Genomic DNA, 26,169 nt, shown 5'->3' with positions numbered 1-26,169 from the left:
GTGAGGATTATCTATCTAAGAAGCTTGTGTTTGTAGAAATGTTGATAAGGACTAAAAAGCAAATGTGAAGAAAAGCTATTCCTATTGTTCTTTTTTCTAATTCCTTTTGTTTGAAAACCAACAGTACCAGTTCAAATAACGGGTAGAACTTACCCGCACAAGGTATTCGTTTGTGAGTGTAAATAATCAAGAATAAACCTCATCTTCTAGGTTTTTATTCCTCTTGGATAATTAGGTTATAATTTAACTTTAGATTTTATCATAAATGCAATGTCATCATTGTTGGAAGTTGCTCACCATATCTCTACAAATAAATCTTTCCAGACAAGCCCTTGCCAATTTTCCTTCTTCAGGGTATGTATGTATTCAAAATATAATGGAGCCTCCAAACCTTGTCAACAAGTTCTTTGTTTCATATAAGATTGGGTTAATCCTTACTTCCTACGTAGTTAGTACGAGCTGCTAGAGCCAAAGGGGCAGCTCAGTGAAAGTGAAGAGTGTAACCATTACTGGCGAAGAAGTCATCAATGACTAAAGTGGAAGGAAGAAGTATGGACGAATGGCCAGTTCGGTAACAGGCCAAATCACATGATCTTTCCCTCAAACTTTACCAGAGCCAAAATATCAGAAACAAGCAGTGGATTGAACAAAAGCATATTTAACGACCTACAGATCGAAAAACTGCTTAATATATAAACTGGACATAAGATTTGGCCAACTGATGGATCAACACCAAAATGCTCTTACATTTACCAATACGCCCCAACAACACACGAACAATGGGAATCCAACTTTTCAATGCTTCAGTGCTTGCATCTGCTTAGATAACACTAACTCAAACAAGCTTCTGTTTCACAACCAGTCAAGCCTAGAAATAACATCGGCTTATAGACATGAATTAAGTAGTGTGGGCACTTAACATGATCATACATTTGTATTTACAGTTCAACAAAAGTTTAAGTTCCCATCTAAGAAACTATATTTTCTTGATAATCAGCCGAGTCAAAGGCAGGAATGAGGATATCCACAGCCCTGAGGTGAAAAGATGGCATCACAAGGAACACCAGCTGAAAATCGTGGTGATATGTCATTAATGACTTCCTTCCCGATCGCTCCTATTTCAGGCAATCTTTGATTCAATAAGGTCAAAGATTAGTTCAAAGGTGAACACCAGTAGCTGTAGCACCCTGATTGTATGGAAGTTCCATTTGAGTTTTTCAAACCCACATCTTTGCTCCAGCAACCTTGCTTACACCTGTTCGTCAAGCAAAGAGAGTTGCCACTATCTGTATACTTGATATGGTAAACAACCAAGCATTTCACTGTAGAAAAACAAGATAATACTATTGAAGAACATCACGAAATGGCTTACTTCTCAACCATAATAAAACGCATTTACGTTCTTGAGAGTTCATTTTTAAGTAGATACACTAGATAATACTATTGAAGACTTCACAACAAGTAAACTTTTCAATCAAACATATTTCTCTCTTTCCAACTGGGACCTGCCCCTGCAAGTTCCTTTTTTCCTTTGGGCGGGAGGGAAGGGTGTTGCCTAGGTAACATTTCCAAGAGTTTGGTACCTAAATCAAACTAAGTGGCATGGTAAACCATAAATGAGAAAGAAAAGGACACAACCCATAAGTGGCCAGATTCAACAACCCAAGTATGAAGATCACCCACCTACAATATGCAGATGACACCTTAATCTTTTGTGATGCAAAAGAAGAACAGCTGAAGTATTTAAGTGATTCAAATCCTGTTTGAAGCCATTTCAGGTCATCACATTAATTGGAGAAAGAATTACATATACCCCATAAATCACGTGCCTAATATGGAGCAACTAGCCATGATACTACGAGGTGAAGTGGGAAGCTCTCCACTATCTACTTGGGTATACCCCTGGGAGCAAAGTCAAAATCCAAAGGGATATGGGACCCTGTACTGGGAAGTGTGAGAAAAAATGAGAACAGGTGGAAGTCTCAGTATTTATGCAGTTTTAGATGCACTACCAATGGTATCACTCTTCCCAATTCCTTTAGGCGTTGTTCAAAGACTAGAAAAGATCCGAAGGTCCTTCTTATGGCAAGGAAACAAGGAAAAAAGTAAGAACAAGGTGGGCTTGGCATCAGGAATCTGCAACAACACCCGTCCAAAGCTTTGAAGATCAAATGGCTATGGGGATATGCACAAGAGCCTCAAACCCTATGGGGCAGTGTCATAAATAGCAAATATGGGGAATAAGATTGTTGGGTATCCAAGGAGGTCACCGCTCCATATGGAGTCAGTTTGTGGAGATCCATCAGGGCCTGCTGGCCTTTTCTTTAAAACACTCAATGATCAAAGTGCACAATAGAGTCGGAACCAAATTCTGGAAAGATAAATGGATAGGGACAAGGTCATTGCAAGAACTGTTCCCGGATGCTTTTGACCTTGCTCAAGATCAACACAATACAGTAGCTAAGATGTTGACTCAACAAGGATGGAACATGAGATTCAGAATAGGGATGAATGATTGGGAGAGATCCCAAGAGTGGTTGAACTATTCAAACAACTAGAAAGCTTTCAAGGGATGCAAGAAGGTGTAGATTGTTTGTGGTGGAATGGACACCCTAAAGGACTTTATAAAGTCAGCTTAGGGTATAAGTTGTTGAATCAGATAGAACCAATGAATACTTTTTGGCCTTGGAAACAGATCTGGAAGACCAAGATTTCGTATAAGGTTGCATGTTTTACTTAGCTTCTAACTAAAGAAAGTGTTCTGACTCATGAGAATTTGATTAAGAGGAAGATTGTCACTATGCTCAAGATGTTTCTTATGTGAAAAGGAAGCTGAGACGGTAACAGATCAACTATGGAAGATTTTCATCAATCTTAGGGGCATAGCATGGTAATGCCAAGCAAGGTTGTTGACACTCTTTTTAGCTGGGAGGTAGCTGGAACTGGAGCCAGTAACAGAGAGAGATGGAGGATCAACCCTTCATGTATACGGTGGACAATTTGGAAAGAAAGAAATGATAGATGCTTTGAGGACAGTGCAATCTAATACAAAAGATTAAGCTAAATTGTATTTTGTTATTTTTCTTTTGGTGTACTAAATTATAGTCTAGGTAAATAGAATCAATCCTAGATGTGCTAGACACCGTTTAGGTTTGATTTAGTTTTGACATAAACTGTATCGAATCTCACTCTTGTAAATATGGTTTTTCATACTAGCTTGAATACAAAATGTTACCTGATTTTAAAAAGAAAAACAAAAAAACACAACCACTGATGTATAGGAAGACGGAGAATCAATATGTGAAGAAAGTATACAACATACCTATACTGATATTTGTGGGGACTTTTGGATTAAACAAGATAAGAAACACGTAACTTCTCAAACAAGAGCATATTAGAATCATATTTGATATTTTTTTTAAAAAAAAAAGTGATCCTAGTCTAGAAATGCAAGATTCTTTTTAGCCATCAGAGAATGCATAACCATCAAAGGTCCATTCAAAGCATGAAGTAAACACTAAACATTATTAAAACCGATCTGGTTGTTGCTTACGTAACAGAGAGATATAAAGTGAGGTGGCATCGCCTCATTGCAAAAGCGAATTCACTAAAATTTATGAAGCACACACTATAGACAGTGAGGCACAAAGTAATACGAGGAATATGATAAAGAATAAATATCCTTTAACATAACAATACTGATATTTTGGTGACAATTGGATTAAACAGGACAAGTAACACTCTTAACTCTCAAACAAGAGCAATCTTAAAATTATTTTTGATAAAACCCACTAATGATCCTAACCGGGAAATGCAAAATTTCTTTTTAGCCACAAAGAAAATCCATAACCTTCAAGTGTCAATGAGAAGGCATGAAATATACAGTATTGTTAAAAACCTCCCCTTTGTTGCTTAAAGCAATGGAGAAATCCGAATAGAGGGTTTATGGCTTCATGGGAGATGCGATGTGCATAACTTGAGGTGAGGTGCAAAGTAATCCCTACCAGAACAGCACTTGCTTCGTTGAATTCAGTTTAAAGATAAAAAAGTTACAGATTTATTGTAAGTACTAGGACTCTGCTCCACATAAACTTCATCATTTTCTTTGATTGAACTCCTCAATTATGCAAAGCCTCTTCTTCTACTACTTGTTTATCTGTTTCTTTTGTTTCTTCTTCGTTCTTGTTGTTCTTCAGACAATGTCTTGTCTTCTGTTACTTCTAGTGTAGGGCAGTGTTGTCTAAGGTGTGCTTAAGCCCTGAAGTGAGGCTCACAACGTGTTGAGCGATTCACCTCGTTTAATGTGCACTTCAATGTCCTCATCAAGGTTCTAACGCATATTTTTCATTGCCAATGAGCCTCTTCTGAAGAGGCAGGGCTAAACAATTGATACTTTACTGTATCATCATATTTTTTTCAATTTCTTTGTTCATATTTTTATAATTTATGCTTATAATTATCAGAAAGAGATGGAGACCCCAATTCAGTCCCAGATCTGGTACTATGGTAAATGAGATGGATAACATTATGCTAGAAGAACAGTTCAGTGAAAAGGAAATAATGGATTGTGTTATGGCATGTGCACAGATAAAGCACCAGATCCTGACGGTTACACCATGGCATTTTTTATAGCTTGTTCGGATGTGGTCAACAAAGAAGTAGTTGCAGCAGTACAAAACTTTCATGCTCATTTTTGAAAGAAGTTCCAATGTGACCCTCATAGCACTGATACCAAAAAAATTGGGGCGAAAGAGTTGAAGGACTTCAGACGCATAAGCATTATAGGAAGCATTTACAAGATCCTATCAAAATTCTGACCGAAAGGCTCAAGAAAGTAGTCTCCAAGCTGGTGGATGCTCAGCAATTGGCCTTTATAAAAGGCAGACAGATTATGGATGCAATTTTGATTGCAAATGAGTGTGTTAATGTCAAAAAGAACAGCAAGGTCCCAGGGATCCTTTGTAAGTTAGATATTGAAAAAGCTTACGATCACCTTCACCGGGGATTCCTCCGGAAGACTTTGGAGAATATAGGTTTTGGTGGAAAATGGATGAAATTCTGCATCACGACTGTGAAGTTTTCCGTTCTGATAGATGGATCTCCTTCTGGGTTCTTCTCATCTCAGAGAGGATTAAGACAAGGGGACCCCCTATCCTCTTTTCTCTTTATTCTGCCAATGGAAGGACTAAATGATATGCTCAGAACAGCCCAAACGAAAGGATGGATTAGAGGTTTCAATGCCAACATGAATGACAGACAGGGCTTGGCCATATCACACTTACAATATGCTGATGACACCTGATTTTTGTGATGCAGAGAGATGGAACTAAAGTATTTAAGAATCATTGATATTGTTTGAATCCATCTCAGGATTACACATCAACTGGGGGAAAAGTTCTACTTACCCCGTTAATAAGGTGCCCAACATAAATGCGTTAGCAAGTATCCTCAGGGGAAAGATAGAACTTCCCTCAGTGTACCTTGGCATGCTCTTGAGGGACAAGAGCAAGTCAAACGGCATATGGAACAATGTTCTGGAGAAATGTGAGAAGAAGCTAGTGAATTGGAAAAGCAAATATTTGTCTCTAGGTGGAAGCGTTACTCTCATCATCAGTGTGTTGGATGCCATGCCTACATACATGATGTCAGTTTCCTCAATGCCAGCAAATGTGATTGACAGAATGGATGCTATCTGGAGACATTTTTTGTGGCAAGGGAACTGTGATCCTATGAGCACGAATATAATCTTGTAAAGTGCGATGAAGTCATTCAAAGCAAAAAAGTAGGGGGTCTGGGGATAAGGAACCTAAAACTGGAGAATCAAAGCCTTCCGATGAAATGGCTATGGAGATTTGCATCAGAGGAACAAGTACCATGGAAGGAGACAACCAAGGCTAGGTTTGGAATGGAGAACAAATGAACTACCTACATGCCCACACAACCGTATGGGACTGGAGAATGGAGGTCTATTAGAAGTCAGTAGATCAAGTTTGCAACAACGGTAAAATCAAGGTGGGAAATGGGGAAAACAATATTTTGGGAAGATGTGTGGGCTAGACAAGAAACTTTGAAGAACAAGTATCCGGACTTGTTCAATCTGAGCCTTCAAAAGATATCCACAATTAGAGAAATCAGAGACGGTCAAGGATGGGATCTCAGGTTTAGGAGACACTAGGAAATTAACAGTGGCTGAACTGCTCAATACTCTGGAGCAATACAAAGATTTAACTCCCAATGAGGACAATATAATCTATTTTGGCCACCAGACAAGCAAGGCACATTTTCAGTTGGTTCAGCTTACAAGACATCACAAAGATCAGTCTCTCAGAGTAGTCGCTAGCCCTCGAAGATGATCTGGAAAGTCAAGGTATCCTTCAAGGTTGCATGTTTCACATGGCTACTAGCCAAACAGGCGACACTCACCCAGGAGAACCTTATGAAAAGAGGTCATCAATTTTGCTCTAGGTGCTCTTTTTGTGAATGTGAGATTGTGACAATAAATCATCTCTTTCTACATTGTAGAGAGACTCTGAAGTTATGGCAGATTTTCATCAATTTAAGAGGCATAAGATGGACTATGCCAAGGAGCATCAAAGAGACTCTAGCTTGCTGGAATAGAGATGGGAATCATTCGGGCACAGGGAGATGGAAGATCATCCCAGCCTGCAGTTAGTGGACTCAGTGTTTTGGAAAGCGAGAAGCGGAAAAAAGCGACGAGGGCTTGCTTCACAGAAGCGAGAAGCGTGAAGTGAAGCGCGCTTTTTTTTTAAAAAAAAAAGCGACATTTAGTATAAAAATAAAAAAATATTAAATAACTAAATAGAGGTAATATAGTCTTAGATTGAAAGAAATTACATAGGCAAAAATACTCATAAGTCATAACATAAAGCAAAAAATCAAAAACATAATTATCACAAAGATTCAAACTCCTATTCTGCAACAAGGCTGCTAGACTGATCACAAAATTAAAAAAAAAAAAAGCAGAGGAGGCAGCAGTCAGTAATTAGAAACAGAGCAGGCAGCAGAGTTGAAGAAAAGAAGAGAAGAAGAAGAAAAAACTAGAGAAGTCGAAACTCAGAGAGATGAAGAGATGAAGCACAGGCGAAGATTGTATATTTCAGGAGAAAAGAAACTCATAGAGATGAACTAATAAACATTAGCTAAAATAGAGATGAACAAAAAGTTACCAGCAGTCTCGGTCGAGGTTGAAGAGAGAGGCAGCCTCAATCGAGATCGTCAGGAGAGAAAGAAGGGAAAGAAGTATTATGAAAGAAGAGCCGCGAGGAGCGAAAGAAGGGAAAGAGTCGTGAGGAGAGAGAAGGTTATATTTCAGATTTTAAGAAAAAAACTGTTTTTTTAAAAAAAAACTAATTGTCGCTTCTTTTTATAAAAAACGCGCTTTATTGCGCTTTTGCCTTAGGGTCGCTTCTCGCTTCTTCATCTGAAGCGAGAGCTTTTTTCAGATCGCCTCGCCTCAAGATAAAAAAGCGCACAAGGGTCGCCTCGCTTTGAAGCGCGCTTTAAGCGTGCTTTTCTGCGCTTTAAGCGTGCTTTTCTGCGCTTTTCACAACACTGAGTGGACTATATGGATGGAAAGGAACCAAAGATGTTCCGTAAACAAGAGTTGCACTCTGCAGAACTTAAGATGAACTGTCTAGTGTTTTTCTTTTTTTGGTGTAAACACGGATATCCTCAAGAAGAAGAGGATATTCCTAGTACTTTAGATTATTTATGAAGCTTAGTAGGGACTCCTCTCCCTCTGTAATTTTGTTGTAAGTATTACTGAATACTTTCTGAGTGTTCCTTTTGTTCATAATACAAGTTACCTTAAAAAAAATCATCAATCTTGGGCTAAACATATATATTTGTAATTTTTTCTACCTTTTCACCTTTTTTTCTTAAAGCCCACACTTTATTTGCGCTTAAAGCCCCAATGGACTTCAAAGTTTCTTTTTTTTAATGCTCTTTGCTTTTGGTAACACTGGAGCCATCTTCTTATACTTCTATATTTGGGTTTCTCTTTTGTTTTTCCCTTCTACTCTCTTAGTAGTTAGTATTAATTAAATCTTTTTTAATTTTTCCATGTCCGCTTGGTCAAAAGAATTAGAAAATATCCTCTAGGAAAAGAAGTTCCGTAAAGTTGAGGAAAATAACTTCTCTGGTGGAAGTAGGGAGAATAAGTTCAACATTGATTGTATCTTCCCTACCTTCAACAACACACATCATCTAGTCATCTTCACCCCTACCCCAACCCCAACCCCCATAGTATTTGTCAAAATTATATACAAATATCCCTTCAGGATGGCTCAGTGGTTTGGGCTGGGACTTCCATGTTGAAGGTCTCAAGTTCGAAACCCCTTGCCAGCGAAAGTAAGGGGTTTGCCTCATGGGTCGAGCTCGCACCGGACTTGCCTAGTGCGGGTTACCTCTCCTATGTGGTTTGCGAGCTATTGCATAGGAGCGGGGTTTTTACCCTGTACGCACCCATAGGGTAGCGACTGTGGTTTCCCTTGTCATCAGAAAAAAAAATTATATACAAATATTTTTAGGATAACTTTTTTTGCTTATGTATTTTCCTTCATACCGAACACATTCTAAAGCAATTACATATGAAACTGAATACTGCAAATATTAAAATCAATTCTTTTATCATCCTTTTAATCTGCTATTGAAGTGATCTTTCACAGTTCTCGCTTGAAATTTTATTTTAACAACGTTTACTTTGAATTATGGTACTAATATAGTCATATTATAATTTTTTGGGTGCTTGAAATTACTGATTTCAATTTCAATTTAATTATTCAATTACTGTTGTCGTTATTATACATTGGGTGGTTGAAATCATTAATTTTAATTGCAATTTAATGTTCTAGGCACTATAGTCACATATGTAAAACTTATATTGTAGTTTAGGTGAACTGTGCAATTCATCTGTGTGCTTTGCCGCTTCTCAGTTAATCCCCGGCATCATTGTTTTTCACACTTTTTGCCTTTAAACTTGGTGGTAGGTATATTCATTCCAGTTAGACCAACGACCAAATTATATACAGAAGTACAACAGAATCCAAACATAACTGGAAATAGTGTCGGGACTATCAACTCTGACAACATATGATAAAAGAAGAATGGGCCACCAAATTCCATTTCCCTAAGCTGCTTTAGACGAAACCTAAAACTGCAACACACAGGGTACATGCATCACTCCTCACCTCATCTTTACAAACTACTTCAAACTTTTAAATTTTAGCAGCTCTAGATTCCAAACAACTTGGTGAAGCAATTTAAGCAAGAAGATGAAGACATAGCATTGCTTATCATTGAACACATATTGCTTGTTTATTTGTTCTAACAAAATAAAATATGTTTTACCTAGTAGACTGCACTTACCCCAAAGATAGTCCCAGGCATTCCCACCATGAAATTGAAAAGATGCAAATAATCATACCTAACCTTATAATTAAAGGCATCAGCTATTTCGGATGTGTAGCGGTTGATGCCACACATTCACAATCTATTTACCTAACATGTATGTCTATGGAAGAAAAAAGTTGAAGTAGAATGAAAGTAGACACCACATGGACCTTATTGAAACTTACCATTAAATAACAAACTAAGAACCAGAACTTGACTTTTGAACCCACACTTGTTTCTGCATTGATATCATAGTCCATGCAAGTACATCAGTAAATGTACAAGGGAAAATCAAAGATCAAAGTACAAATAAGAATTTAAAAAGAAAACACACCTCAAGAGAATTGTAAGCAGAAGTGCCTCCCCTTCTCACGGGTTTTCCTTCCCCAATAGAAGTGTCATCCACATCCCTCAAACCATGACGACCACCATGTTTATAGTTACCTTAATTGATCAGAAAATTCTGAAGTTGTGAGAAATGTAGGAAAAGAATATTATTGAATTGTTATTGTTTCTACATTATTACATTGAGACCCAATTTATAGGCACTAGAATACAATCCTTTACCAAGTAGGATACTATTAACTATTTCTATGTCTATTAGTATTCGTATTCCTATTCTAAATAGGATTGTGTAAACCCGTTTCTATTCTAATAGGATTGAATATACCTACTCCTATTCTAAGAGGATTGTATAAACCTATTCATGTTCTAACACTCCCCCTCAAGCTAGTGCATACGATTCATGTACCTAGCTTGTTATAAATGTAATTAATACGAGGGTCGATGAGGCACTTGGTGAGATATATGCAAGTTGATCAGTCAACTTCACAAAATTTACGGTCAATCTCGATGTGTTTGTCTTCTCATTAAATACTGGATTTGACGGACAATGTCAATATCAATGTACTTAATCTTCTAATATGATGCACAATACCACATGTTGGAATGAATTTGATTGAGTCAATATTAAACAAGGTCACCAAAAAATTGGTCAGAACATGCTCATCCGCTGGAGTATTAGATTTGATGATTGAATGTGGTCACAATCTAAAAAATAAAATTATATGGGTCGGGTCGGGTCGGAATGATGGCACAACCCAACTAGAAAAAAGAAATTATATAGGAAAGGTCAGATTGATGGCACTACCCTATTGAAAAAGAGAAATAATATGGGTAGGGTCGGAATGATGGTAGAACCTTATGCAAATCAGGTTTGAGGAGTAATCAGAAAGACGAATGGAACTACGCAAATCAAATATGAGTCGTCACTGAAATGACACGATGCTATGCAACTCTGATATGAGCAAGTAGTTCGGATAAATCCACAATACTGCGCAAATTAAATATGAAAAGTAATCGGAAGAGATGCACAATGCTACGCAAATCAAATATGCAAAAAAAAAAAGGTAGTCACCGGAAGTATAGCACGGTGCTACACAAATTAAACATGAAAAAAGTAGTCGCCAAAAAAGATAGCACGGTGTGACACATATATGATATTAAAAAGTAGTCATCGAAATGATGGCACTGTGTTACACAAATCCGATATGAGAAACTAGTCACCGATATGATGGCATGGTGCTACACAAATTAATGATGAAAAAGTATTCACCGGAAAGATGGCACTCTGCTACACAAATTAAATGGGAAAGTAGTCACCGGAAAGATGAAATGGTGCTACACAAATTAAATATGAAAAAGTAGTCACTGTAAAGATGGAACAGTACTACACAAAAGTAGACACCGGAATGTTGTTGGCCGGACGGGTGTCATATATGGATAATAGCCGCCCGCCGACAGTGGAAGATCCTTATTGTTTACCAAGATCGCAAAGTCTCTGATACCATGTGAGAAATATAGGAAAAGAACATTCTTTTACCAAGTAGGATACTATTTACTAATTCTATTTCTATTTGTATTCTTATTCCTATTCTAAATAGGATTGTATATACCTATTCCTATTCTAATAGGATTGAATAAACATATTTCTATTCTAATAGGATTGTATAAATGTTCTAACAGAAGTAACCATAGAAGAGCCAATAACTAACAGGCAAAACAAACTTAAGCACAATTTTGTGTAGAACTTAGCACAATCATCTCACGGCCCAAAACAAACTAACCATTATCAGTAGAAGAGTTAGTATGACGCCCAATTCCAATTGGTCTGAACTCACTACCTCGTGCAATTGGCAGATCATTTTTCGTTTCTCCTTGACCCCCTACAGAAGCAAAAAATAAGAGTATGATTTCAGGAGGATAACACTGAACCAAAGGTAAACATCCATACAATTAACATGTAACAGAATTACGAGGTAAGACAATGATGCATACACTCATTTGAAATCATAGAAGACTTGGAAGAGGCATAAAAATAATAAGCATACGGGCCAGTCAGGACGAGCACTTTTTAATTGGATTTGGATATAATTTGGTGTAGTTACACCATTTGACCTGTTTGTTTGGCCAAGTAATTTACTTGGTCAGAGCATGAAATTGAGTGTAAATGAGGGGAAGTAAATACTTTCTCCAATTCTCAAGGGGAAGATGAGCATTTGTGGTAGTTACACCATGCACGTACCAAATGACTCCTAAATTCTTTTATTTTTTTATTTTTTCAAAATATTATTCTATTTTCAAAGGAAGACCTTTATCTTCAATTTTTGCCTCTCATATTCTATTACAACCTGAAGCCACTTGTTTGCTCCATTACAGATGTTAGTACTATATATCTCCTTATATTTTCCTTTTCTTCTTTTTATATTTTTTTTTCTTGCATATTCAATATTAGTACACTAGTAACTAGCAGTACTTTGTAAGTTGATGTCTTACTGATGTAATGAACTTAATGACTTGCTATATTGTTATTATTTTATGAGTTCTTATATATTTTATTTTAAAAAGTTCTTTAAAAAAATTATGGTCCATGGGACCATTTTATTGATTATTTGCAAAAAAGTTCCTACTTTAAATATATTATTTCTTTCCTTTTTTATCCTCATTGAAATAATAATTTTATCAAGTTAATTTCGATTGATGATATTGATCGATTGGAGATAATGTCACGCTTTAGATCAATCAAAAGATAATGTCACGCTTTAGCTTTACAATAATGAGTGTTATATAATTTCATTGTACATAGATTAATAGGTACCATTTGTATTTTGTTCAATATGTAGTTTTAACTCTTATTTTCTATTCATTATGGGAAAGTACTACCTAAACTCATATCTATGTTTTCTTTTAAATTAAAAAAGTACAGCAAATCATACTTTTTTTATTATTGGAATTTTTAGATTAGTCAAGTTAAAATTTTCCCGGACTATCCATGTTTGTCCAGCATACCAAACAATCCCTAAGAGGCAGATTTTGAGAATATACATCAAGAAAGATAGTTATTAGCAATACGAATGAACAAACCTTCAACAAACTCCCGCACTTGGGAAGACTGAGGATTACCAGATGATAATGATCCATTACTGGCTTGTGAACTATCAGCGCGACGAAGAGGAGCCCAAACACCACGATCAGGCCTATCTCTATTCCTAGAACGTCTTTCTTGTTTCTCGATGTGGACAACATGCTTTTCATTTCCAACAACCTTATCCTCATTAGCTCCACTTGTATCCTTCTGAAACAACTGCATACTTGGTGGCCGAGGAGGTCTCATGTCCTTATCCTGTATTTGATCTGATTGAAATGCTGACTGATTCTGTCGGGCATCCTTTAGAAGAATACTTCTGATGATTCTGCCACCTACCTCTTGGTGCTGGTTCAGTTTCAGAGCAGATAAACTAGGTGAATTCTTGAGAGCAGATGACACATTCTGTTGAGCTAATGAACCACCAGAAACCTATACAGTTAAGAGAAACAAGAGTAAGTCCAAGATGCAGACATATAAACTAAACCAATTAACCTGAGATGACATCGATGTGTTATGCCTGGTGACACAAAGTAGCAGTGAAAAAAGCACATCCTTAAACAACTATGTAGTGGCAAAAACTTTCTCTAATTAGGGAACTGCAGCATGCAGAATCTGATAATCACATCAAAAATCCAAAAAATTTAGAATGTCATGCCTCCAGAATTTTTCATTCAGTCGAGGAAGCACATATAAGTACAGAACAATGTCTTGAACATCACTGTGTCTTTTGTTTACTAATATAGAAGTTTACACAAGTATATCATCCTCCAGGGAGCAATATTACGTGAAGGGCACCTTTCTCTGTCAGGGTAATCCACATAATTTTGTCAAAAATGGATTACTATATTACAGAGCCACATGGAACATATTTTAGCAATGCTTTTATTTAGAAAAGCAAAGCCAACAGGAACAGGACCTACTCTTAGACTTGGCACCTCAAAAGAAAAGCAAACAAATCTATACAGAAAAGAGGCAACAACTAATCCATTGAACATATGGTCATAGCAAGTCTGAAAATTGTTGGAAGTAACAAATAGAGCATCGACACAGCAGATGGCTTTAATCATTCAAAATAAATGGTATTGGTCAAAAAACTTCTTCGCATGCTCTAATATCTCGTGTCTCCATTCCCTTTACCAATAAAATGGTTACCATTCTGCACATGACATCATATTACTTGGGACAGTGATAAAAGGAGTGTCAATGGCCTTCAGTGCTTACATCTCTTTACACCCCCACACCCTCTCTTTCCAAGGCCACGATTAAAGACAGTCGAGAAGAAAAGGCTCCTCCTTCTGCCACTAAAGATGTAAACTTACATTAGGACTTTCTTTTTCCTTCCCCTTCAAGAGCAGAATTTTCTTCTTCCCACTATCAGAAGTTACTGAACGACCTGAAATAGATTAGAAAGCATTATAGATACTTTAAACAAAATGCTTGGATAAGTTACAATGACAAAAAGGGTAAAAAGGACAGCACATTCTGATTATCTTCGCAATTAAATGGTGAAAGCACAGCGCCTTGTGCAAGTAAAATATCTCTACACAAATCATATAGATTATAGTTCAACCAAACGTAGCACTCTAACCTCCAACCAAGAGAATTGGCATCCAAGATACCACACTGGCTTATATAAGATAGAAGTAACCTGACAGGCAGGTTCAATTAGTAACTATATCAGGCTATCCTTTGCCTTCTCCACTTAGACTTGGGCCACCCACTTCTGTAGATCCATCATAAAATTGAATAAAAATATTATTTCGATCAGAACATTGAAGATTATTAATTGATCTCCTTTTTGAATGAAAAATTCATTCAGCAGCTGCTTATGACCCCAGAATTTATATGCAACTCTTTTTCATACAACAGAAAAAATACCCTCCCCCTAAAATACTTCCATATTGGCCCTGCAGCATTAGAGATGGCAGCACAAAGATCCCTTTTTGGGTTCAGGAAAGTGGCTAATATCTGTCCATGTTTTAAGACAATAAATTTCTAGATGCAAAGAAATATTCAAATGCATTAAGGATTCCGGTTCTACGTTCAAATGATATCTAAGCTTGGAAACAATATCATACTGTGAATAACAATGTGCATGAAAGATGCTATCATGGACTACTTTGACTTTAAAATTTGCTTCATCATTAGCCAAAGAAGAGTGACGAGGGAGAAGCTTAGCGCGCCTTTGACAACACAGCACTGGGTACGTTGGTGGTGCTAGTGGTTAAAGTGGAGAAGCCTGTATTGAGAGCTGGCTATATTTTTGGACGCTTAATGTATCTGATCACAACACCTGTCTGAATATCATATCATCTTGAAGTATTAATGAACACTTTTGCATTGCCACTGTGCCAGTCTGGGAGCTGGAAAGAGTTGTCAAATATTTCAAGACCTTGGAATCATCCCAAGGGTTCAAACATACTGAAGATTCACTTATAAGTTAAATGAAAGCCCAACAGTAAAGGAACTTGTTCTGTAAGCTCTGGTTATAACATTCTGATTAGGCACAGACAAGTCGACTAATCAGTGGCCATGGAGATCCATTTGGAAGATGAAGGCTCCTTTTAAGGTGGTATGCTTTCTTGGCTAGTATCGAGAAATACTTGCCTCATACAGGATAAACTTCAAAAAAGGGGATTCCAACTGTGTTCTAGATGCTTTTTGTGCGGAGCTGCTAGGGAAAATAATAGTCACCTATTCATTGTCCTGTTACTTGACAATTATGGCTACTATTCTTGAACATGGTAGAAATCAGATGGTCAATGCCAGTAACAAGTGTTGATTTACTGAACTGTTGGAACCAGAATGATGGGGCAGTTAGTGGAAACTTGTCACTGCTTGCATATGGTGCACCATTTGGAAGGTGAGGAACTATAGAGCTTTTGAAGACAAATACAACTTTGTGGAGAAAATAAATATGAACTGTTTACTTTTGTTTTATTGTTGGTGTAAAGAAAGCTGTGCTGAGGCTAAATCACGCGTTGATATGATAGGATCCTTGCGAAGTAGTAGCCTAGGCTTGCTGGGATTCTGTGAAGTTCTTTTGCACTGTTAAGGCGCAACTTTAGCTATACACACACACACACACATACATATAGTCGTTACCAGTTCCAAAAAAAATGTTATCAACAATCCAATCGAAACATTCTCTGTTTATCCGGCAAACCGAACTCACAGAATTTAGCTAACCAATCAAAAGCCAAGTCCAACAGACTCAAATAACTTGCAACGTGTCTACTCATTTTGCATATAATATATATCCTCACTCAAGGTCAAGATCAGCTAGCGAGCACACAAAGAGAAATCCCAAGCACTAAGATAACCAATCGCCATAGCAGAAATATTTGTGATATGGCAGGTTATGCATAGTATTTCCTTCTTCTCTAGCGTCATTTGGTATTAACATTGTAGATTAGTGACTTGTATAAGGGTGGAGCCTGAACATCAAGGAGGAAAGATTAAGTTGATCCTAATCTTTATTATAATATAATTACTTCTGGGGAGTACCTCTCAACAAGATGACAAATGGCACAAAAGAGAGGGCTAACCAGGTACATAAGTAATAGGTCTATCAATGCACAGAATTATTCTCCTGTCCATTTATGTTTTGGTCCATGAACCTTTATACATATTGATGCTTGCTTCTTTCAACATATTTGTTTAACTGAGCAACAAAAAACATAGAAAAAGAGATATATGATTGTCTTAGTTCCTTGGTCTTACTACTGCATAAAATATAATTCCAGAAAAACAAATGTCTCAGCCAGTCAGCCACAAGTTAGTGTAGCTTATTTTCCTACAAATGAAACACTGAGACAGAAATAAAAAGCTTGGAGGCTGTTAGAATATGAATAGAAACACGAATAGCACATAGAATCCTACTCGAATAGGAATAGGAATAGTATATCAAATCCTATTTGAAAAATGATTATAATGTAGTGTCCTAGTTGGAAAAGAAGCCTGATGTAATGTCTACAAATAGGGTCTCAAAGAGATACATCTACGATCCTGATAGAGATTCAAATAACTTTCAACGCTGGCGAGCAGCTATGACTCATTTATGTCGTCCGTTTGGCTAATGATTATGCTAACGCAAGTAGGACTGATCTAGGGCATATTTATGTGCCTACAAACAAAATAATACTCATACTTTAGCCGAGTTCGAAGACAAATTCTCATTGTATTGATAGTGTTTGATTCATGTTATTGCATTATGATCAACCGTTATGATTATTGACAGTAGGTTGGGAGCAAGAGAAAAAGCACAAAAGTGGAAAGCATGTGAAGTGGAATTGGCGATCAAAAGGCACGAAGGATAAAAGGAAGTTCAAAGTGGGAAGCCTCTCCGCATCGCGGAGAGGGAATTTATTATTCCACTCTCGAAGGTTGCTGATGAAGAAGAGTATGTATCCTCTCCGCATTGCGGAAAGGAAGAATTCAAGAAAGTGAAAAAAGCATATGCAGAGGTGGAGTCAACTTTTCCCACTGAATAAATAGACTCCGATGTTATTATTTTTATTTTAATTTTTCAGGCTTTTGGAGAACGACGACTTGGCTTCTATTGATTTCTCTTATGTTTATTGAATTCTTGAAGATTGAGAATCACATTATGAGTAAGCTAAATTCCCTTGTTGTACGGTTGTGGCTAACATGATGATTGTATAGTATTGAATTAGATGGATTGAAATTGGTTATCGCATAAATTGCTCATTTGTTCTTAATTTAGTATTTTGTGACGGCCACCGTTGAAATAGACTTATTGTCTGAGTTGAACTCAGAAGAGGAATAAGAGGATAGAACGTGTGACATAAGGAGCATGATCATCTCTAGAATTAGAGTTGATTCGTATCTAGGATAGGGATATACGTAGAGACCTTGCTTGGTTGATAAACAGGATGAAAACGTAAAGCTAGGTAATTGTTCTGTATATCCCCACTCAAAGATGTAGTTAGACTGTCAATTACAGTAGGCGATTAGAGGTCGGGAGAGCATGATCACACATTTAACTAATTGACGTCTGTTAAAGAATATAGTATGCATGAATTCAAAGTAGACTGCAGCCCGAAAATTCACTTGTCATTGTTTTAACTCCAACTTGAAATTGAATCATATTAGCTAAATTATTTTGAATCGTTACTTTAGAAACATTCATCAACCATTCTGGGAACACTTGCTTTAAATTATAGTCATTGGAAAAATCAAATATCATCTAATCTCAAGTCTCTGTAGTTACAACATCCAACTCTTGAAAAGGGCTACTTAATTACTTGCACAACCAAACTTGCATGTGCATTTGGACGCAACAAGGACCAATGATATATGCATGAACCCTATATTTAGGGAAGAAAACTGGCAAGTCACCATGAGTCAATTTTCGGAGACTTTTTAGGATTATTTTGTGTCAAATGCGTATGTGCCATCTTTTTGGTGACTATTTATTCATATTTGATTCGTGTAGCACTGTGCATCTTTTTGGTGACTACTTTCTCATATCTAATTTGTATAGCACCGTGCCATCTTTCAGTGACTATTTTTTCATATTCGATTCGTGTAGCACCTTGCATCTTTTTGATGACTACTTTCTCATATCTACTTTGTGTAGCACCATGTCATCCTTCTGATAACTACCTTCTCATATCTAATTTGTGTAGCACGGTGTCATTCGTTCGATGACTACTTTTTCATACCTATTGTGTGTAACACTGTGCCATCTTTCCGGTGACTACTGTCTCATACTACCTCCGTCCCTAATTACTTGTCCACTTTTCCTTTTATAGTTGTCCCTAATTACTTGTCCATTTTGATAAATCAAGAAAGGACAATTTTTTTACCTCTTATACCCACAATTCAATGACTAATTACTTTGAAAAATGTAGAACTTTTCATTCACTTCATAATTAATAGGGGTAAAATGGTCAATGGGGGGAAAGGGGAGTGGGTAGGCGGGCTCCTTTAACTTGACTGTTTAGTTAGGACTTTTTTCTACGATGTTCGAGATCTTTGTCTTGCAGAGGGCGAAATGAGATCTTCAAACTCACTACGTCATTAATTATTTTCTTAATAGGTGTGCCAATTCAAAAGTGGACAAGTAAAAAGGGACAGAGGGAGTATCTAATTTGTGTGGCATCTCGCTATCTGTTCGGTGACTACCGTCTCATATCAGTTTATGTAGCACCGTGCCATCCTTCTGGTGACTACTTTCTCATATCTTATTTTTGTAGCACCAAGTCATACTTCGGTTACTACTTTATAATATCTAATTTGTGTAGCCCTTTGCATCTTCCGGTGACTACTTTCTCATATCTATGCTACTTAGCACCTTTTGTATTACCAATGACTTCTCAGATATGATTAGAATAGTTCTAAACATTTTTCGAGTGATATTGATACTCTCTCCCATGGCTAAAATAACATATGTCCGCCTTGTTCTATTTATGACTGTTGTTTGTCGTTGATTTTTTAATCAATTGGACATTAAGAATGATTCTCTACAATGATCTGGAGGAAGAAGTCTATATGGAGCAACTGTCTAGTTTTATTGGTAGGGGGAGTCTAGTAGCCTTGTATGTTGATTGAGCAATCATTTTAAGGTCTGAAATAGTCTTCTCAAGCTTGGTTTGGGAAGTCAGCACAGTAATTCAAAAATTTGGCATGACTACTAGTGGAATTGATCACTCTGTATTTAATTGATATTCTACATCAGATCCAATATTTCTTGAGGAGACTACGCACATGAGATTGACTGTCAATTTTGTAAACTCGAGTGATCAACTTGCAAATATCTTCATCAAACCCCTCATCGGTCCTCGTATTAATTACATTTGTAACAAGCATATGACTTGTATGCACCAACTTGAGGGGGAGTATAAGAATATGAACAGGAGCAAGAATAGTATATATAATCCTACTTAGAATAGGAATAGGAATAGTATATAGAATATTACATGAAAAAGGATTATAACATAGTGGCTTAGTTGGAAAAGGAGTCTTATGTAGTGTCTATAAATAGGATTCCAATGTAATAATGTAGAGACACAATTCAATAACATTCTTCTCCAATATTTCTCACAAAGGTCTAGACAGAGAACTGTTCCCTCCATATCCACCCACCCTGCTTTTGCAGAGTGCATCCTAGATCCTCCTCGGGTTTTTGTTAAGTTTCCAACATCCAGATTCTTCACTAGCAAAGTTATGATATAGATCTAACTGGTTTTAGTATATGTACCAGCAGTACAATTTCTTTACCTTTAATCCAGTGTTTTGGGAGGCGAGAAGCGGAAAAAAGCGACGAGGGCTTGCTTCACAGAAGCGAGAAACGAGAAGCGAAGCGCACGCTTTTTTTAAAAAGCGACAATTAGTATAAAAATAAAAAAATATTAAATAACTAAATAGAAGTAATATAGTCTTAGATAAAAAGAAAATAGATAATCAATAATACTCATAAGTCATAACATATAAAGCAAAAGATCAAAAACATTATTAAATCACAAAGACTCAAACTCCTATTCTTCAACAAGATCCTCAAACTCTTCAAGTGCCATAACCAAGGGTTATAATTGGTCATCATCTTCTTCATCATAAGAAGTGTCAAAAAATAAAAAAAACAACTGCTAGCAAACACACTGATCACAAAATAAAAACGAAAAAAAAAGAAGCAAAAGAATTGAAAAAAACAGAGGAGGCAGTCAGTAATTGTGAACAGTTTCAGAGAAGATCGCAGCAGAGATGAAGAGAAGAAGAGAAGAGGAAGAAAAAACTACAGCAATCGCATCGTGAAGAGAAAAGAAACTCAGAGATGAAGCAAAGGCGAAGATTGTATATTTCAGATGAAAAGGAACTCATAGAGATGAACTAATAAACATAGGTTAAAACTTACCTGCAATCGCGGTCGAGGTGTGAAGAGAGAGGCAGTCTCAGGTGCGGTCGTGAAGAGAGAAGACGCGAAAGAGGAGTCGTGAAAGAAAAATTAAGTTATATTGTATAGTTTAGATTAAAAAAAACTAATTTTTTTATAAAAGAAAACCCTAATTGTCGCTTTTTTATATAAAAGCGCTCTTTAATGCGCTTTTGCCTTAGTGTCACTTCTCGCTTCTTTATCTGAAGCGAGCGCCTTTTTCAGATCGCATCGCCTCAGGAGAAAGAAGCGCACTAGTGTCGCCTCGCTTTGAAGCGCGCTTTTTTGCGCTTTTCACAACACTGCTTTAATCTAAATCTCCACACAACATCACGAGTCAATTTGTCACTTTCACTTGTTATCCCTCCCAAATGCATTAACGTACGCAGACATTCAAATCATAAGATCCAAATGTCTTGAGTATTAAAGATTAAACATTCTAGATCCCAATTGAACGCCCCTAAAAGATCTTTTAAATTTTGACGGTTAAACTTTCCTCAAACTAACACATACACACACACACTCAAAAACCCATTACACATAAGAAAAAGGAGATGGACATCAACTGCAGTATGTAGCAAACCTGTAAGAAACATAAGACATACCAATTTCTCCTTCCACTACATCAATCCAAGATCCAGGAGCAGAAGCACTAGACTTGTCAGAGAGTTGCTGATAACCACATTTTGACGCTAGAATATATGATTTGTCCTTACTGTTGCCAACCTTAGAACTGTCCCGTTGAACATACTGTGAAATAAGGAGTTGCGTAAGTAATACAAGACATGAGATACTAACTACATGAAAATAAATAGAAAAATTCCCAACAAGCAGCAGCTTTATTGTTTAAATCCTACATGAAAAGATAAAAGAACAAAAATATGCATCTAGATGTGCGCGTATGTGTGAGTTTTATGACCAAACTAAATATGTTATGCTTCCTTGCATTTAGAGAAAATGGTAACAAGTATCGAAAAGCTCAATTATAAGGCAAAGTTGCAAAGTACAAAAGCAAAGTAAGAGCGGTGAAGGCTTGACATCATCTTCATCTACAAGCAGGCATGTAGATCAATCCAGATCAGGCATTACAATGAAAGACAGTTGAAAGCAGTTCAAGAGTAAAGAATATTACACTCATAGAAAGCCTTAATATTCTCTGAACTTGAACCGGAAAATTTATCATGTATAAAAAGTTGTATAGAGAGTTGTGGTGTAAAAAGACATGGACTAATCACAGTAGTTCATGGCAACAAACTTTGGGATGAAAAGCATGTACCATGGTTGTAGAAGTTCTCTTTTCAGAGCCTCGTCTAGATGCAGTTGAGCTAGGACTTCTTGAGCTTGTACCACCAACACTTTTACTTGATTTTCCATTAGAGATAGACTTCTGTCAAAAACCAAGGCCAATAAACTTGGTGTCGTTCGTTACACTTAAGGGAAAATGCTCAAAAGAAATATACCATAATTCATTTTACAAGACAAAAGATACAAGATCAAAAGAGAAGTAGTAGAGAATGCTATGGAATCTTCTACATAGAAACAAAGGTAAACAAAGAAAGACCAACAAAGGAACTTCCAGAAGAGAAAGACTGAATATAGTCCGCAAATCAGCTTTAGAAGAACATAACACAATCTTTACCACAAGATGTAATTCGACTATATCTGGTTCTTCCCACTACTTTTTTCCTTGTATATTATCAATTACCATCTGCAATTGTAAATAATTAACACTCAAAACTTCAATCCCTTGTATAAAAGAATTCATTGCTGAAAAATCCAGATTAACAGGGACATTTTATTTTGTACTAAGCAAAATTAGAAGCTTATCCTAGTAAAATCTACACAATCAACAAACTTATTTTACCAACAGGTAGCTCAAAGAGGAATATTTACAGATTATTCAATTATTTGAGGACACATTTCAACCTGAAACAATAAGATAAAAGGAAAACAGGAAGTTCCATTATAACAATCCAATTTAGACCAAACTATGAAACTTTTCCTCAATTGCTCCCGTACCCAAGTAAGTCACTGAAGGTAACACAAAATTGATGTGCAAGACCTAGTACTTTCCCGTTTCTCTTTTTAACACATTCAATGGCAGAAGCATCCAACAAATAAACCACAGACAAATATAAATAGAAAGCTGCATATTACAAGAACATGCAGAAACTAGTTCTTTAATGGTAAAGTTTGAGAATCCCAAGATTCTGAATTTTGAAACAGGAAAGTTTCCCCACCCGAGCTCCACTCGTCACAGCTCTTTTCTGACGTACATAATCCATTAATGGAGTAACTATAGGAGCATCCTTTGCTGAGCCTGAAATATAGAAATAAGTAGAACTTCAGTTTCTTGAGAACATGATGCACTCCACCTTCATGTTTTGCTCTCCAACTCTCATTTTGATAGATCAGATCTCCATTTGATGCTCAAGGACAGTAGGAAAATGTGGGGAAATGTTCTAATCATGTTCTGACTAACCAGCTCGTTCAGCTTCCTTTCTCTCCAATTGTATCTCAGCGCTCGGCAGATTCTCAACAGGCTTTGCAAGAAATTCAAGGAACTCCATATATGCAGGATCTACAAGTGCATCAACAAAATTAATGTAGCAGCAGGCAAGATGGACATAGCATGTATGTCACATCATGCAATCAGCTCATCATTTAAATACCTTTCAATATGGTCCCTTCACGGGCATCCTTCTTGAGCCAGTGCTTTGGGACACGCTGAGAAGGAGCATACTCGACAATTGTTTTGAACTGAGTGCCTAGTATAGACATTCCGCGAAGATGAGCATAATAATTTGCCAATCATATCAGATCAGTGAGCAAGATAAATCTAGTAGGAAGCAGATAAGAGATAAAGCAACATATAATAGTGTGGTGACAACCAAAGATTTTCAAATGCCCAATTAATCTGGTGTAACTGTGCTTGAGATTTACCTTTCTCATTGACAAACATGTGTCCATCAAAGAACTCAGCAAACTCAGTGACATCTTCCATATTCCGAAAGTCAATATAGGCTTTTGAATAGCTTTGATGCTTCAGGCTGCACAAGAAATTTGGACATAAATGTTGTCAACAATTGAGAATGAGGAGAGCAGTGGAAACCTTAAAATATTTGCAGAACTATCACAGAAAATAATGCAGCCTGCTATTTGCTATTAATGGAAACCCTAACCTGGTCTTGGCTGGGCGAAAATTGAACCAATTGTATCGACCAGCAAAGCGAGAATCAACATGCTCCAGAAGCATAGACTGAGAAAGTGTCGGCGGCAAGTGCCGGAGAACGACTTTGGTTCGCCGATTCTTCATAGGAAAATATCCAAAATCTAATCTACTCTGCTCAAATTACCAAAAAATTAACTGAAAATTTGCCAACAAATCACATCTTTTCCCTGTAGCAGTGATGAATTTCTATAGCCCTAATACGAAAATGTCCATGCATAACAAATTCTTTCACAGAGATGGAAAGAGACCAGCTTGACCAAAGAGGATTTCCCAAGGAATTTTGTTTTGTTTCTTATACATATACATGTTTTTAATTAATAAAATAATAACTAGAGTATTCATCCTATATTCCAACTAAATTAGTATATCATTTTTAGCAAAAAAAAAAAGAGAAAAACACTATCTAAATATTTAAAAGTTAATAATTTTTTCATTCTTTTGTTGAAATTTGTAGAAACTAACACACCCCACAGGAATCAAATTGCCCTTTTCAACCTTATCAAGTAGAATGCATGTGACTATTAATTTCAAAATGCATGTTTTATAAAATAATAACTAGAGTATTCATCCTATATTCCAACTAAATTGGTATATCATTTTTAGCAAAAAAAAAAGAGAAAAACACTATCTAAATATTTAAAAGTTAACAATTTTTTCATTCTTTTGTTGAAATTTCTAGAAACTAACACACCCCACAAGAATCAAATTGCCCTTTTCAAGCTTATCAAGTAGAATGCATGTGACTATTAATTTCAAAATGCATGTTTTATTAAATTGTATATTGCTTATTTAAGCGAAAATTTAAATAATAAGTTTACCAAATAATAATATTATAGATTCTTTTATGAATGTTCAACATGAATCATTATGTGTATATTTTATTTACACAATCATATGAAGATGGTCAATGAAAAATTTTATTAGTTAATTGCAATAATGTATATATTTATCAATTTGATAAGGTTAAATCATGTAATTAGTCTTATCTCGCTAATATTTCCTTATCTCGCTAATATTTCGCTAAACATTTTAAAATAAATATATTTTAAATTAGAAGATCTTGTTGACTTGATAATACATTTGTGACATACATAATACTTTAATTCAAAGACAAATACTTAACCAAATACAAATATATATTTGCATTAATGAAAATATTTATCTCATAAAATTAATTATTAAATAAATTATAAAAATAATACTAATACAAACTTCAAGTGTGTTATTACAAGTCATATGAACCTTTCTTCATCTCAAATACTGAAATATTAAGAGATACTAGTAAATAAGTAAAACAAAAGGGAAATACTTATATGGTAATATTTTTTTGAAGCAAACTTCATGAGAGTCTAAATCACACAAGTAATATTGATAAATAAAGTCATTCTTTTGTCTTGAGCATCAAAACAAATCGTGACAATTCTCTAAATTTTGGAAAAGATATTCAGAAGCATATATCTATATCACAAGAGAAATTGTTAACAAAAACAAATGAATTTAAACTATATCATGTTAACTTCATATATTGGAACATTACATACTAATTTATATATTAAGCAAAAAAAAATTAATTATATCATCAAAATTATTTTCCTCAAGTACCCGAGGTTATGTAATATACCCTCTTAGGATAGAACAACTTATTTCATCAGAATAGTGGTATCTCATATTTGTCTTAACTTCGAACTCACTCAACGACAATAAATAACAAAAAAAAATGCAAGAAGAAGAAGAGTAGAAGATTAAAATAAATTGGTTTAAAATGAAGGAAGTCTCTCTATTTATAGTCATCAAAGGGCAGTATGAACAAAAAAAATTTGTGTGTTTTCTGAAAAGTCATGACCTTTTTTAGAAGTGACAACTCTTTGAAAAAGTCACAACTTATTGGGAAGGTCACAACTATTGAAAAATCACAATCCTTAAAAAAAAAGTCACAACTTATCGAAAAAGTCACAACTCATTAAACAAATTCACAACCTAATTAGTTAGGAATATTATAGTAATTTAATATTCAGGTTAGAAGTTCATGCTTTTAAGATAAAACTAATTTCATGGCACGTGCATTGCACGTGTGTAATAAACAGTATACAACGTTGTCAAATAGAATTAATATTACTAAATTAATATTTTTAGTAAATAATTATATTTGAAAGAAAATATGACAAATGCTTTGAAATGATTAATACATATTGTCATATAGTTTGT

The 26,169-nt window shown here is 35.9% G+C and overlaps 1 protein-coding gene across 21 annotated transcripts; it reads right to left on the bottom strand.

Moving 5' to 3' along the window:
- Window positions 1-642: 642 nt before the first annotated feature.
- On the bottom strand, window positions 643-24,651 carry LOC101263168 (regulator of nonsense transcripts UPF3-like). 21 transcript variants are annotated; one of them, XM_010329227.4, is made up of 13 exons: window positions 23,915-24,651; window positions 23,676-23,782; window positions 23,405-23,500; window positions 23,215-23,313; window positions 22,973-23,052; window positions 22,009-22,119; window positions 21,338-21,482; window positions 14,158-14,231; window positions 12,835-13,267; window positions 11,538-11,636; window positions 9,746-9,855; window positions 9,597-9,649; window positions 643-1,322 (listed from the first exon to the last, which is right to left on the bottom strand). In XM_010329227.4, exons 1-12 carry the CDS (start codon window positions 24,046-24,048, stop codon window positions 9,611-9,613), a joined length of 1,527 nt encoding a protein of 508 aa, XP_010327529.1. In that variant the 5' UTR covers window positions 24,049-24,651; the 3' UTR covers window positions 643-1,322; window positions 9,597-9,610. The 21 variants fall into 21 exon arrangements, with proteins under 21 accessions (XP_010327529.1, XP_010327530.1, XP_010327532.1 ...); XM_010329228.4 differs by having other exon boundaries at window positions 643-1,255; window positions 23,915-24,291; XM_010329230.4 differs by having other exon boundaries at window positions 12,874-13,267; window positions 23,915-24,291.
- Between the last annotated feature and the right edge of the window lie 1,518 nt (window positions 24,652-26,169).

Source organism: Solanum lycopersicum, chromosome 10 (assembly GCF_036512215.1).
Source record: "Solanum lycopersicum chromosome 10, SLM_r2.1".
NCBI lineage: Eukaryota > Viridiplantae > Streptophyta > Magnoliopsida > Solanales > Solanaceae > Solanum > Solanum lycopersicum.
Note: the sequence above shows the minus strand (reverse complement) of the source record. Positions and strands in the feature narration are given on the sequence as shown.

Bases quoted from the DNA above. Each gene is read 5' to 3' on its own strand.
- LOC101263168 (XM_010329227.4), bottom strand. From the start codon at position 24,048: ATGAAGAATCGGCGAACCAAAGTCGTTCTCCGGCACTTGCCGCCGACA. The intron at 22,120-22,972 runs GTGGGGAAACTT...GGTTTTTGACAG, and splicing joins CTGTGACGAGTGGAGCTCGG to AAGTCTATCTCTAATGGAAA. The intron at 9,650-9,745 runs GTGTGTTTTCTT...ATATCAATGCAG, and splicing joins CTGCTTACAATTCTCTTGAG to AAACAAGTGTGGGTTCAAAA.